General features: G+C 32.2%; 7 protein-coding genes across 7 annotated transcripts; 4 read left to right on the plus strand and 3 right to left on the minus strand.

The window, feature by feature from the left end:
- Positions 1–105: 105 nt before the first annotated feature.
- ELE39_002653 (CPSF metallobeta-lactamase) lies at positions 106–2,355 on the minus strand (the record flags this gene model as incomplete). Its single annotated transcript, XM_067345757.1, has 1 exon — positions 106–2,355. One exon carries the CDS (start codon positions 2,353–2,355, stop codon positions 106–108), a length of 2,250 nt encoding a protein of 749 aa, XP_067201615.1.
- A 74-nt stretch (positions 2,356–2,429) lies between these two features.
- Positions 2,430–4,927, plus strand: ELE39_002654 (DNA topoisomerase III; the record flags this gene model as incomplete). Its single annotated transcript, XM_067345758.1, has 2 exons — positions 2,430–3,917; positions 3,962–4,927. The coding sequence occupies 2 exons, from the start codon at positions 2,430–2,432 to the stop codon at positions 4,925–4,927; spliced, it is 2,454 nt and encodes an 817-aa protein (XP_067201616.1).
- Positions 4,928–5,048: 121 nt separating this feature from the next.
- Positions 5,049–6,212, plus strand: ELE39_002655 (nucleolar NOP4 rrm domain containing; the record flags this gene model as incomplete). The annotated part of the gene is made up of 1 exon (XM_067345759.1): positions 5,049–6,212. One exon carries the CDS (start codon positions 5,049–5,051, stop codon positions 6,210–6,212), a length of 1,164 nt encoding a protein of 387 aa, XP_067201617.1.
- An 81-nt stretch (positions 6,213–6,293) lies between these two features.
- Positions 6,294–8,249, plus strand: ELE39_002656 (B-box zinc finger domain-containing; the record flags this gene model as incomplete). The annotated part of the gene is made up of 1 exon (XM_067345760.1): positions 6,294–8,249. One exon carries the CDS (start codon positions 6,294–6,296, stop codon positions 8,247–8,249), a length of 1,956 nt encoding a protein of 651 aa, XP_067201618.1.
- Positions 8,250–8,425: 176 nt separating this feature from the next.
- ELE39_002657 (uncharacterized protein) lies at positions 8,426–11,497 on the minus strand (the record flags this gene model as incomplete). The annotated part of the gene is made up of 1 exon (XM_067345761.1): positions 8,426–11,497. The coding sequence occupies one exon, from the start codon at positions 11,495–11,497 to the stop codon at positions 8,426–8,428; it is 3,072 nt and encodes a 1,023-aa protein (XP_067201619.1).
- Positions 11,498–11,690: 193 nt separating this feature from the next.
- Positions 11,691–12,431, plus strand: ELE39_002658 (uncharacterized protein; the record flags this gene model as incomplete). Its single annotated transcript, XM_067345762.1, has 1 exon — positions 11,691–12,431. One exon carries the CDS (start codon positions 11,691–11,693, stop codon positions 12,429–12,431), a length of 741 nt encoding a protein of 246 aa, XP_067201620.1.
- A 23-nt stretch (positions 12,432–12,454) lies between these two features.
- On the minus strand, positions 12,455–14,701 carry ELE39_002659 (Tsr1p GTpase; the record flags this gene model as incomplete). Its single annotated transcript, XM_067345763.1, has 1 exon — positions 12,455–14,701. One exon carries the CDS (start codon positions 14,699–14,701, stop codon positions 12,455–12,457), a length of 2,247 nt encoding a protein of 748 aa, XP_067201621.1.
- Positions 14,702–15,175: the final 474 nt, after the last annotated feature.

Raw genomic sequence — 15,175 nt, forward strand, 5'->3', positions numbered from 1 at the left:
GTTGCAAAGAAAAAAAAATCCGGTTTAATGTTTTTAGTGAGCTTTTAAAAATTTGTATTCAATTTTTCAAATTAATCTTAATTCAATTATAATGAAATATTTCTTCTATTTATTTTCTAAAATTTTAACAAAATCTGAAATCTCGACGCTCATATTATCAATAAAAGACCAAGAAATTTCTATTTTATTTACAATGGCTTTCTTAAGGTCAATGTTAGATTGAACATTAATTCCATTTAAAAGATATTTATTAATAATATCTAGTTGATGGCTCTCAGCAATAATTTTCACAATTAAACTTTTGTAAGTAATAATACTCAAATTATCATAAGAATATGACTTAATTAGTTTTTTTTTAATCATTTCATTGTTTAAGTGCGATTTTCTTAAATTGCAATTTTTGTTAATGATAATATGTTTGCGAATTACATTTTTTAACAAATTTCCTATTGCAGCCAGTAGCTTGAAAATTTCAATGTTATATATATCTAAATAAAACATTAAATTAAATTTTTTAGTGCCATAAAAAGATTTTATTTGGAGAATTTCATGTTGATATCTTGCGATATTTGTTTCTGATATAACTTTATTATTTTTAGATTGTTTAATTTTCATTATTTTCTTTTGAAAAGCCTTTGAATTTCCTCTCAAGTATGTATATAATTCGTTTTTTGTCAAGATAAATGAATAATTGTGATCCAAATATTTTGAAGTAAATATGTAAATTTGGAAAAGTTTGGGTATATCATAGTATTCAATGATCAACGAACGCATATGGAAAATTGATCGAACCATACTTTCAAATAAATAAGTAATCGAATTATTAAACTGTTTTATCTTAAACTTCTCGATAATATTTCTGGCATCTAATTTGCTCAATAATAAATTCTGTAATGAATTTATAGCGTTTGCCAATGAATACTTGATTGAAAGGTAGCATGCATATTTAGAGTTCCCTTTAGTGGGTACAGAAGTAATTGAACCATTGTGTGGACAGAATGACGGAATTTTAAATTCAGAATTTATGAAAGATGCCAGATTTAGCATACCATGCCTTTCTCCATGGACAAATGCTATAGATTGTGGCTCTGAGTGAGAAATAAGTGATTGTATTCCAATTGAATCTGCATGGGATGAAAAGCTGAGATACTTTACATTGCATCTTACTTCAATACAAGTAGTGGGATCTTTTTGGTCAATGAAAACCCTTTTTGCACCATTAATAATCTTAGAGCCAATAGTGCCAGATACGCAAAAACCAGGAATAATAGTAAGATTGTTTGAATCGGGTGCCCACATTTTAAAGGCTTGAAGAGAAAGCCCAGTATGAAGCATTCCTGGTGTTGCAAAAAGTACTGCTGGACCTGAAAGTGTCAGAATAGATTTGTCGTAAGGCATTACATGTGGAAAGGTAAAAATATTATCAGCTAGTGGTGTGTTGGTCCAGTTAGTAAATAACTGATAATATAAATTGGCCTTTTCTGTCATTGAACCTCCGAAAAATATGGGGAACCTTATTTGCATTCTACGCCAGTAAATTTCCAATAATATACAGAGCTCTTGCGCCCGACCAATTGCAAATACAGGTATCAATACTTTTCCACCTCTTTTCAAGCAAGAGTATACCATTTCACAAAAGGTTCTCTCAGTTGAGCGTCTTGAAGGCCTAATGTATGTTGCGTATGTGCTTTCTGATATTAATAAACTTGGTAGTAGCTTAGGTATTAGCGCTGGACCTAGATGCCTATCTCTAACCATATTAAAATCACCAGTATAAACAATAGATTCTCCATTAACTTGAATATGAAACATCGAAGCCCCTAAAACATGGCCTGCATAATATGGAGTAATTTCTATTCCTGAAACAACTATAGTTTGATGAAGCTGAACAGCCTTTACTTTTTCCATGCAGCTCCAGACATCAGAAGCTGTAAAAAAACCATATTCGTTATTGTAAATAGTTTCATTTGAAGGTGCCACATCAATACTTGTTTTCTGCAATAGTAATTTTTGCTCCATAATTTTGCAGCAGTCAGAAAGTAAAACAGAAGAAACAGATTTTGTCGGATACGTCATTACAATTGGACCTGTATAGCCTATTTTTTCTGTAAAAAAAGGTAGTGCACCACAGTGATCTAAATGATAGTGGGATATAATGACCAAGTCAATGTAATCATTTATTATTATAGGGTCTAGAGTGGCACTAATTAACCTAAAATCAGGATATTTTCTTTCATCTTTAAAACCCATATGCATTCCACAATCAAACATAACGGTTTTTGATCCTATTTTTGTTATAATACACGATCTTCCTACATCTTGGCCTGCACCTAGTGGAATAATTGAAATTGCCATGGCTTTTTTAACACTGGCTTTTTTCTAAAAAAGTAATTGCGGGTATACTAATTTTTCAATTTATTGAGAAATTAATGCAGAAAAAAGATAATACTAATCTACTTAAATACAGAAAAATCAAAGTGAGGAAGATCTTTAGGAAAAACAATAATAGCTATGATTACAAGTCTAAAAATCTTTTAGCAAATAATTTTATTAGAAATGATAAAAAAACAATTCTATGTGTTGCAGAAAAAAACTCGGTTGCAAAAGAAATTGCTAACATTCTCTGCCCAGAATGTCAATCACCTAATAGATTGAAGAGCAAAAGTTTGGAAAATATTGTACTATATTTTCCATACGAGTTTTGTGGGGATGATTGTAACATGATAGTTACATCAGTTAGAGGCCATTTGAAACAACTTGGATTTGAGTCTAAATATTCAGACTGGGGTTCTGTAAATCCTGCTATACTATTGGATTTATCTACGCCGGTTATTAGTTCAATTTTACCTGATTGCATGGGAATTGCAGATAACTTAACATATTTTTCAAAAATCTCAACTTACTTAATTCTATGGTTGGACTGTGATAGGGAAGGCGAGAATATTGCATTCGAAGTATTAAGCATTTGTTTAAACTCGAACAAAAACCTGATTACTTTTAGAGCCCATTTTTCAGCGATTACTAAATTTGAAATTACTAATGCAATGAAAAAATTAACATTTCCCAATCGCGCATTAAGTGATGCTGTCGAGGCTAGAAAAGAGATTGACTTAAGAGTTGGATCCTCCTTTACGAGGTTTTTAACACTGAGATATAGTAGGTTATTCCCTATTCCAGAACAGACACTTAGTTATGGAACATGCCAATTCCCTACTCTTGGTTTCGTTGTAAATAGATATAACAAGATTATTAATTTCAGAGAGGAAGATGAGTGGACAATTACATTGGAAATCAAAATGGAAATTTACGAAGGAAATAACGAAGAAATTTCGAGTATAATTTTTGAGTGGGAAAGAGGTAAAATTTTTGATTACTTGTTTGCATTTATTATATATGAAGCTTGTGTAGAGAATTCAAGTGCAAGAATTAAAGAAATAGTTAATAATAAGATTATAAAGAGAAAACCCTTGCCACTTAATACAGTTGAAATGACAAAAGTGGCATCCAACAAATTAAAATTTTCCCCTCTAAAATGCATTAATATTGCAGAAAATCTTTATAGAAAAGGCTATATTTCATATCCAAGAACAGAGACAAATAGTTTTTCAGATAGCATTGATATCTCAAAGTATATAAAAGAGCAAGAAAAAAGCAATATATTCGGATCATTTGCAAAAGAGTTATTATATTTAAACAGTTTTTCAGCACCAAGAAAAGGTTGTAAAGATGATGGTTCCCACCCGCCGATCCATCCTGTAAAATGTTTAATTAAGGAACAAGCTTCTTCACACGAAGAATGGTTGCTATACGAACTTATTACACGCCACTTTTTATCTTCATGCTCAAATGATGCTGTATTAATGGAAACAACTGTTAAAATTGACGTTTCTGGTGAAATATTCAAAACCAAAGGAACCGTAAGTTAATTAATTAAATCATCAAACTAATTAATTCCTTATAGATTTTACTAGAAGAAAACTGGTTAAAGATTTACTCTCCATTTGAAAAAATAAAAACAAAGAATTTACCAAAATTTAATCTTGGTAGTTTAGCATTCCCATATAAGTTATTCTTTCGTAAATGTAAAACAACCCCTCCGACATTATTGAGTGAAGCTGAGCTAATTGATCTAATGGATAAAAACGGGATAGGAACAGATGCTACTATGCATGAACATATTGAAAAGGTGCAAACCAGGCAATATGTTAAAAAAAATTCAAAGTCATTACTTTCTCCAACGGCTTTAGGAATCGCTTTATATAATGGATTTGAATCAATCTCCAGGAAAATGGAATCAAATATTGATAAACTGAATTTTAATAGTAAAATAAAGTTATTTGATTCACAAGATATGTCGGTCTACAACCTAATGCATTTTAAAATTAGACAGATAATTGAACGCAATATTGAAAAAATAACTTCCGGTGAATATTCTAGAAGTTATGTTGTTGAACAGATAGCTGCACTCATGAAGAATATATATGAAAAAATGTTAGAGTTTATTAGCCATTTGGATTTGGCATTTAGCGCTTATTTCCCTAAATGGGATGCAAGCGTCGTAATGAAGAATGGGAATATAGTTAAACGAAATATATCTGAATGTGGATTTTGTAGGTCTAGCATAGATGTATACGAAATTGAAAGAAGTTTAAATGGCCTCATGCCCATTTCTGAAACAAAAAGTGATGGCATCGTTCGTATTTCTAAAAATACAAAGTTAGCAATTTGTAAAAATCAGTCAAAAATAGAGTGTAGTAAGCCTCTATTTACCCCAGACCATAAATCAATAAATGCAATTGATGAATACTGTCAACATTGTAAATATAAAAAGATTGGAATAGAAATGCGAAACTCAAAAAAAGTTAGTTTATGTCTGTATTGCTTTAATAATCCAAATACAAGAAGACATTATAAATGTTGGAGTTGAGTTTAAAGCTTGAATATACGTGTTTTAATTTGATTTACAAAAATTTTCATAATAAAATTTTTTTTTTGGCGCTGTATTATTGGTGACATTCAAAATTGAATTGTATTCAAAATTTGTAATAATGAAGGAAAAAATACCTTACAAAAATCCAAGCGATACAGATGAGGGAAAAACTATATTCTTAAGAAATGTTCCATTTGAAATGTCTGAATTTTCTCTTAAGGAATTGATTGAGGGTAAATTTGGAGAAACGCTTTATGTAAAAATTGTTTTTTCGAAACTAACAAAATTACCAAAAGGGGTTGCTTTCGTTAAATTCAAGACTATTGAATCAGTTGAAAGGGTTTTAGAAGGAGAGAAAGTGGCTGATAAACACTATAATAGTCATATTTTTAGACATAAAGGAAATTCAATTACAGACTCTAAGAACTTTAGTGCGATTGCTTTGCCTCCTGAAATAGGCATTCAGTTTAATGGAAGAAGAATTTTCGCTCATTTGGCTCTGAATAGATCAGAAATTGCAAATATCGAGAATAAAAAGTCATATGAAGGCCGTTCAGATAAATTTGGACAGAGTTTAGATTTGTTTAAAGAAGGATTAATTCTACCTGGCATGAAAGAAGCCGAAGGTATTAGCAACCATGATTTGAGACTACGCGAAAATTCATGGAAAGAATTAAAAGTTAAAATGAGCAACCCCAACTATGAGGTTAATAGATTTAGGCTTTGTATTCGTAATATTCCAACCAAGATAAAGTCGAGCGAATTAAATGATATTCTAATTAGAGAAATTTCAAAAATGTGCGACATTAAAGTTAAGAATTTGGCAAGTGAAATAGTATCCGAGTTCGAGAAATCTGAAGGTTCTAACTTTAGAAAGATTTTAATGGCATTGAAACAGGGCATTAATTCTCCTAAAAAGTGCAAACTAATATTTAAAAGGTTAATAAATAAAGTAAATATAATTAGAGAAACTTCGTCAAAGTCGAGCAAATCTAGAGGATTTGCATTTGTGAATACTGGTTCATTTTCTCTTGCAAAATCAATTTTGGGAATTTTAAACAACAATCCAGAAATATTTTCTCACGAAAAACGGCCAATAGTAGAATTTGCAATTGAGGACAAAAGAGCGTTGTTTATTCAAAAGAAGAGAATAGAGAATAGCTTTAAGATGCGTAACAAAAAAAGCAATGATGATATGTGCGATAAAAAGCTACCTAAAGTTTATGTTATTAACAAGGTGGGACGGGGGAAAAAGCAGCGAATTAAAAATAACACTGCTTAACGAAATTTTACTATAAGACAGGACATGACATGTGTGCTGAATTTTGTAATCTAACAATACTTTAGCATAAGATTTGGCGAGATGAATTCAAGTAGTCAGCTTGACAGAAATGTATTGATGAACTCTAATGAATTTGGCAAGGCTCCAGACACTGCTGGAGGAGCTATATTTACAGGTATTGTTGCAATTAATAAACAAGGTGCCAATAGCGATATTGCCAATGATGACCATGATGAGATCGTACCATGTTCATATTGTAATCAGCCTACTTATGAAGAATCTTATATCTTACTTTCGTGCCTGCATAGATATCACTACTCCTGCGTTTTAAACAACATCAGCGCTGTTACACCTAATGGGGATTTTATGATGTGCAAAGTTTGTGGATTTAAATCAGCTGTTTTGGGCAAAACTGGGCTTCCAGTAGCCCGTGACTTAGGTTTAATCTCTTCAAAAAATACTCTAGGTTCTATTCCAAAGATTCCATGTTCAACCTGCCAATTTAGGATTTCTACTGTATATTGTATTGATTGTTGTGAAGGATTTTGTTCGAAGTGTGCCAGGGAGTTTCATAACAGTGTTTCTACACTTCAAAGCCACATAATTAGACAACTTGATACCAATAATGATGAAACAGTTCAAGTTAATTCGGCTATTGAACTTGTTAAAGCTGCAAAAGAAGAGAAGATTTTATCAGGTATAAATGGCACTGAAGGCAATATAAGCACAAAACAAGTTCAGAAGAAAAAAAAACAATCCGCAGAGGAATATTGTATTGTACATAAGCAAACGGAAGCAAAGTACTTCTGTTTAACATGTGAGCACAATTGTTTTTGTGAAGTTTGCGCAACTGTAGGTATGCATCGTGATCATAAGGTTTTAATGGCAAATGAAGCAATAGACTGTATTAGAGATATTTTGGGGAAATTTCAACATTTCGCAATTAAACGTATTTCTGAACTGGATTCAGTACAAGACTCAACATCTGAATGGAAGAAACAACAACAATCATTTCTTGAAGAAGTAAAACCGCAGCTTGAAACTAACTCATCCCAAGCTTGCCAAATATTGAATGAAAATATTAGCAAATTTAAAAATGAGCTATTAAAAGAATGGTTTGACAGCGAGGATATTATTTTAAAGGAAATTAACGACGCAAAGAAAAAACATGAAGAAGTTAAGCAATTAATTGCCTCATTGCATATATGCTTGGATAAAAATGATGATTATTTTATGATGAATTTCCTTCACGATAAGTATAAAGAAGTTTACATCTGGCTAGACAAGCCATTTAATGAAGGTGAATTTTCCAACTTTACAGATCCTGTAGTTTGTTATGAGCGCGTATATAATATGACAGATAGAATGAATAGAGAGACAGCTAATTTAATATCACAGCAGATTGCATTAAATAGGTTGAGCTGCATATTTCAACCCAGAAAATTCCAATGCAACTTTGAGAGCGATATTATTACCTTTGATGATGATGGAATTGCAATTCCTGTTTTATCAAGCGAAAAAATAAGTTATTCAAGTAGCGGTATTGATGAGAATATTCACAGCGATAAGTCCATAATTAAAATTAGAGGAGAGTTGTTTAATGACAATATTTTCAGTAGGAAAAAGCAAGATATTCAAATTGAGAAGTCAGTCTCATTGGAAATCATTCATAAAGAAGGTGAAGACGAATTTGAGGATAATTCATACGATGCTCTTTATGAAAAAATGGCATGGTTACATCCAAGCAGTCGATCAATTAATGAGGAACATTCTGAAATTAATGGTGCAATAACAGAAGAGATACAATTTAGTTCTGAGGATGATATAAAATTTCCGTTAGATAATATTTCAACACATAACAAAAATAATACGTTTCATGATTTAAAAACCTTTTCTAACAAAGTTTTTACAGATTGTTCAGAGGACGAATCTTTTGTTTCCAATCTATGTTTTGATCTGAAAAATGAATGCATTAATACGCTGCCCAGATTTGATATTTTATATTCTAGAGAAAACAATCCATTTGTCTGCAAATAATATTACATACGATAATAAAAGAAGAATTTTACTTAAGGTAAAATTTGAAGAATTTATAAACTGAGTAAATTTAATGTTACTAAACACGTTCTAAATGTGATTCATACTCTACAGATATTCAAGTGATATTTAAATAACGATAAACTTCAGATTATCTCATAAATTTATTTCTCAATTCACTCATTAGCTTGAGAACTGGTTTTATCCTTACTTAATGCAGGTGAAGAATAGCCAAATTTGACGGAGCCAGAAGTATCTTCATTAGGAGCAAACTTAGAGAATAAAGGTGCTACTTCCGTACCATTTAAGGGAGATAAAGCGAATTTGCTTTGAGAAGTGTTGTTTGTGAGCATTGCATTTGAACTAATATCTCTTTCATTATTGGAATTTGTAGTTTGATCCATAGCATTTGAATCGCTTGGCGTTTTCTTAAGCCTATCTGATGTATTTTTTATATAAGTAGGATTAGATTCAATTGAATTTAATGGTTTAATATTGGATCCTGGCTCTTTTGACTGATTCAAATTCAAATCATCCTTTAAATTTGTTGATGCGGTTGTAGTCGTTGTATGGTACTTTTTGAAAATATTTTGATTTTGTACTAAATTTGTTTGCCTTTCTGATCTATTTGCTGGTTTATTGAATTGATCAGTTCCATTTTTTGAATCAAAGCTGTCATTGTGAGTTTTATTTGGTTCCTTGGCCACTTCAGGTGGGGTTGCATTAAATAACTTTTGTGTTGGAATAGTTAAATTTGAACCATCATTTGATTGGGTGTTAAGAGGTTGTAATTTATCACTATTTTGAGATAAAGAAATTAAAGAACTTGGAAGTGTGTTGTTAACATCAGCTGTAGTAGTAGTGGTAGTAGTGGTGGTTGTCGTTGTGGTAGTAGTAGTTGTTGTCGTTGTGGTAGTAGTAGTAGTGGTAGTTGTAGTGGTTGTAGTTGTGTAATATGGCCTGAAGAATTCTTTTTTAGGGAGGAAAGGAACGTTGTTCAAATCTATTTGGTTAAAAAGTGATGATTTACTGGCTTTTTGTGAGTTGCTCGCATTATCTCTTAGCCTCCTATTCCCGGATATAATTTTGTCAGCATTGGACGCGTTCGCAAATGAGTTTGCTGCAGTAGTGGTAGTAGTAGTAGTGGTGGTAGTAGTAGTGGTAGTTGTGGTAGTTGTGGTAGTTGTAGTTGTGGTGGTAGTAGTTGTGGTAGTAGTAGTAGTAGTGGTTGTAGTGGTAGTAGTAGTGGTTGTAGTGGTAGTAGTAGTGGTTGTAGTGGTAGTAGTAGTGGTGGTAGTAGTGGTAGTAGTGGTTGTAGTGGTAGTAGTAGTGGTGGTAGTAGTAGTAGTGGTTGTAGTGGTAGTAGTAGTGGTGGTAGTGGTTGTAGTAGTGTAATATGGCTTAAAGAATTCTTTTTTTGGTAGGAAGGGAATATTGTTTAGATCCATTGGGTTAATAAATGTTGATTTTACAATCTCTTGTGAGCTGTTTGGATTTTCTCTAAGCCTTCTAATTCTGAATGCATTAATATCAACTGTGGTGGTACTAGTGGTTGTAGTAGTTGTGGTGGTTGTAGTAGTAGTTGTTGTTGTTGTGGTTGTGGTAGTAGTAGTAGTAGTTGTTGTTGTTGTTGTGGTAGTAGTTGTGGTGGTGGTACTAGTAGTAGTAGTAGTAGTCGTTGTGGTAGTAGTAGTAGTGGTAGTTGTGGTAGTTGTAGTTGTGGTGGTAGTAGTTGTGGTAGTAGTAGTAGTTGTGGTTGTTGTGGTAGTAGTAGTTGTGGTTGTTGTGGTAGTTGTTGTGGTAGTAGTTGTGGTTGGTTTAAATGGATTTAAAAATATTTCTTTCATTTGGAAAAATGGATTGCTTAAATCTATAGGAAGGAAAAAGTTCGGTCTTGCAATTTCTTGTGATGGATTTGAATTGATCTGCGAAACTTCATTGCTTGCTGTAATACCTAAGCTTGGCAAGTTTAAAGGTACACTTTCTGTAGTTGTGGTGGTGGTAGTAGTAGCAGTTGTTGTGGTGGTAGTAGTTGTTGTGGTGGTAGTAGTTGTTGTGGTGGTAGTAGTTGTTGTGGTGGTTGAGGTTGTAGTGGTGGTGGTGGTAGTAGTGGTGGTAGTAGTAGTGGTAGTAGTAGTAGTAGTGGTTGTAGTGGTAGTAGTAGTGGTTGTAGTGGTTGTAGTGTAATATGGCTTAAAGAATTCTTTTTTTGGTAGGAAAGGAATATTGTTTAGATCCATTGGGTTAATAAATGTTGATTTTACAATCTCTTGTGAGCTGTTTGGATTTTCTCTAAGCCTTCTAATTCTGAATGCATTAATATCAACTGTGGTGGTACTAGTGGTTGTAGTAGTTGTGGTGGTTGTAGTAGTAGTAGTTGTAGTAGTTGTTGTTGTTGTGGTAGTAGTAGTTGTAGTAGTTGTGGTTGTGGTAGTAGTAGTAGTAGTAGTAGTTGTTGTTGTCGTGGTAGTAGTAGTAGTAGTGGTGGTTGTGGTAGTGGTAGTAGTAGTAGTAGTTGTCGTGGTAGTAGTAGTAGTAGTAGTAGTAGTTGTCGTTGTGGTAGTAGTTGTCGTTGTGGTAGTAGTTGTGGTGGTTGTAGTAGTGGTTGTAGTAGTAGTAGTAGTAGTAGTAGTAGTAGTAGTAGTAGTAGTAGTAGTAGTAGTTGTGGTTGTTGTGGTAGTAGTAGTTGTGGTTGTGGTAGTAGTAGTAGTAGTAGTAGTTGTGGTTGTAGTGGTAGTAGTTGTGGTGGTAGTAGTTGTGGTAGTAGTAGTAGTTGTGGTTGTTGTGGTAGTAGTAGTTGTGGTTGTTGTGGTAGTAGTTGTGGTAGTAGTAGTTGGTTTAAATGGACTTAAAAATATTTCTTTCATTTGGAAAAATGGATTGTTTAAATCCATTGGATTAAAAAACGACGAGGACTTCACTGTCGAATCGTCCCTCAGCATTACTTGAAGATTATCCACATTAGTGCTATTCGTATACTCATCATTACTCAAATTAACAGATAGAGGTTTTTCTGGTAATTTGGTGCCATATTTGCCACTTAAGGTACCTTCGGAAACGTTTTGTCCGTTCGTTTTATACGATTTATCTATGTCACTCAAAAGGGTCTGATTACTCTCTAACTCACTATTCCATGCCTCTGATTTATTTTCAGAGTATGTGATTGTATTAGTTTCACATAAAGCATACTTTGAAAATTGAAGCAAAAGAAAGAGAAATAAAGTCGAAAAAACCTGTAGAAAGTTCATTGAATTACTAAGCCTCTAATAAATAAAGAATATTAACAGTATTATTCGTTTTATTGGAATTTATCAGTGTATATGTTATAAAATTATCACATAAAAAACATTCTCGAAATAGAGCAACTTTGACACCTCGTAAGTAGAATTCAAATCGAAACCGCGCAAGAGATTTTTGTTCTTTTTTTTTTTTTTTTTTATTATGAGGAGATTGCAATCATTCAAGACACCATCAAGATTGAATGAAAAATTAAAGTTCTCAAGCAAGAATAGTAGTAACGATGTTACAATTAATAATGGGATCAAGTTTGTCCCGAATGTCACTGCATTCAATTCAAGCGAAGCTGTAGATAACTGTGCTCAAACAGATAATATTTCATTGACAAATATAAAGTTTGGCGAGAAATTCGACTTAGAAAAGGTAAAACAACCCAAAAATACGCATAATTTTGATTTGCCATCGATAAAGGTCCTTCACAGAAGCGAAGCCATAAATGAATCAAGAAAACAGGCTTTCATTTACGACTCATCCAATAGGATTTCTGCTAAGCCAGCGATAGGCAACCGAATCACCAGTGTTTGCAATGATATTACTGAATCTAGACTCGAAAAGGTTCCCAAAAAATTGGAGGGTTGGTCCGTATTCCAATTACCCAAATATATGCCTGAAAACAAAAAAAACATTTTCGAGATTAATAAAGATTTAATTCCTACTTTACTACACGACACTCCCTCAGGTTCTATTGGAAAGTTAATATTTAGGCGAGGTGGTAATATAGATTTATCTTTAAATTCAAACAAAGACAAAGAGTGTATCTCGTTTAAAATAGACTGTATATCGAGGGACAATTCTGAACAATTTATTACTGCATTCTCAAAAATAAACGAGCTAATTAACCTTGGAAAATGTGATACATTATTAATCGCTACCCCTAAAATATAACAATATTAGAATATAGTCTGAATTTAATTAATTCTAGTATTATTATCTTCGAACCATGTAATTGGAAACCATTTAGGGAATACTCGCTTATATAAGGGCATTCCAACTACTTCGCTTTGCTGTATTGGCTTGCTAAATAGGCACTTCATATATCCGTGCATACCTAAAGGTTCCTTTATTATTCCTCTAATACCGCTCCTAGTTCTTAATCCAACGGGTTTAAACCACTTGACATCATCCGGATTATTAAACATGTTTCTAACGACGCCTTTGGATTTTCTAACTTTAAATAGGCTACCAACTAGCACTATTCTTTTTACAATAACACGATACGGGTCTGCATCAACAATATCACCCCATGCAAGAGGCCAATCATTTAATACCAAGCTGTTGGGGTTGAAGTTTTTATAAATTTTATTTTGAGAGTTTAATTTCATATCATTTAGTGAAAAAAGTAAGATCGGACACGGTGGAAAAATGATTGTGCTATAGCATGAAATAATGTAATAATCTCCATGCAGCAAAACTTTGCATTGTTTCAGTATCTGATTTCTTTCTATTATGGTCGCAGATGAAATGCGAGGGCAATTACTTATTATAGGGCATATGTAAAATCTCCTAAACCCTGCCTGTAGAACTAATGGCGTTTTATTCTTTATCAAATCATTATTCTCAATAGTCCTTTTTACCCTAAAATTCATAACTCCAATTTTTCTTTCAAAAGGTAATATCGATGATAGAATTATTATTCTATTTAAAATCTTCTCATCTTCTAATACTTTTCGGGCTTCTGAAGATACTGGAGATAATTTAACTTCACAATACTTACCTTTCAAATCTTCTTGATTGCAACAATCAACATAAATTTTCCTGGAAATTTCCCCCGCCTTTTTAAATGAATCGATTTCAAATATTTTGGAATATTCTTTAGGAAGATTTTCAAACTGATCCCAACTAGAAGTTCTTAAAGATTCTAAGCCTCGATACTTTTTGAAACGAGTACGGCAAACAGTGCCCAATTCGACTTTCCTTTCATCTGTCAAAATTTCACATTCATCTTCAGAGCTACTATTTAGAATTTCGTGCGTACTGTTAGTGTCAGACTCTAAATCTACGTTGCATTCATAATTCTCGATTTCCTTAGTAAACAAATTATTAGGACTATCTATATCCATTGATTCGCCATTTTCACCAGAATTTCCACATGAGCTATCAAGACAAATGGAGTTTTCTGTTTCAATAGTTCCAACAAGTTCTTTGTTCAAAATTTCATTGTTTATGAAGTTACTCGAATTATATTGAATATGGTTTGGTTTTGGGACAGAAGTGTTATACATACAATTGTCAATAGGGTGAATTTCATCAATAACGAAATCACCAATATTAGTTATATGGACGGGAAAATTCATGGATAATCCTACTCCACGAACATAACCCTTGATTACAAGCTGGCTTTTTTTTTCATTAGAATAATTAGTAACTGCAATACTTGATGATTCTGAAAGTATATAACCTCTTCCGTCCCTTAAAGATAGTTTCGAATGACCCAAATTAGGAATTGAAGATATTAAATTTCGAATATCATTTTGCTTTTGTAAAGAGAAAAACTTCATATTCTTGTCAAATTCCATTTCAAATGATTTCTTAAATACCTTTTCACAATCCAAAATTTTATTATCGGAATTATAAGTCTCGTTATGAGAAAAAACCCCAATTGTATCAGTTTGGCCTTGAAGTTTAATCGATTTGAGCATTTTATATCCTATTTCATCAAATGCTTGAAATTCGTCATTAAACCCAAACAAGGCTATAACAAAATCCGAACATTTTATTAAGTCCAATGCATCAAGAATTTTGTTATACTCCGCAATGCATATAGATAACTTATGTTTACCTATATTAAATGTGAATACACTATTTGAATTGTTTTGAAAATGAACCTCGGTCTTAGAGTTTCCAGGGTAATGGAGGCAAATATAATTCGATAACACTTTAAGAACTGAGGCAGGATCGCAATAAGAGTTGAATGGAACAATTGTACATAGTATTGGAGTTCCTAGCTGACCTACCTTTTCTTCCTTTCTCAAGTTATTAGAAATTATTTTATTTTTTCGTAACTGGTTTTTTTGGTTTTCTCTATCTTTTCCTGAAAGTGGTTTTAAAATAGACCTGCCATTAAATCTAAGTTTTTGACCTGATTTCTTGCGTATGGACGATTTCCCTTTGAAGGGTTTGTTCGATTGTTTTAATATAGGTTTATGACGATGCATCGCAAAATGTCAAAAATAACCGTAATGATTACGGCGGTACATAAAGATAATTAAGTAGACAAAATTAATTATATATTATTCGGTATTGAGATCCAAGAAAATAAAATATGAAACATTATGTGATTTACTTAAAATAAAATATTATTCTATTGGAAATTATTTTAAATGACTAGACATTTCTTTTTTAATTTTGAAATATAGTACATATTTAATCATTATTTCCCTATTTCAAAAATGCTGATTATTTGACTGCAATCTGTTATAAATAGGTGATTAAAAAAAATAACTATTTATTTGGTCTGAATTTGATGAAAAACCAAGAATACTCATCAATTTTGCCACAAACGAATTGGTTAATTTAAACACCTTTTATATACAATTTGATATTGCATTGAAGTGTTCTAATCAATTTTTATGAGTTAAATAAATGATATTAACAGTGTTAGTACTTGAATGTATTTTATTTGCACTTCT

This window comes from Cryptosporidium sp. chipmunk genotype I (genome assembly GCF_004936735.1).
Source record: "Cryptosporidium sp. chipmunk genotype I strain 37763 chromosome Unknown contig_31, whole genome shotgun sequence".
In the NCBI taxonomy this organism is placed as follows: Eukaryota; Apicomplexa; class Conoidasida; order Eucoccidiorida; family Cryptosporidiidae; genus Cryptosporidium; species Cryptosporidium sp. chipmunk genotype I.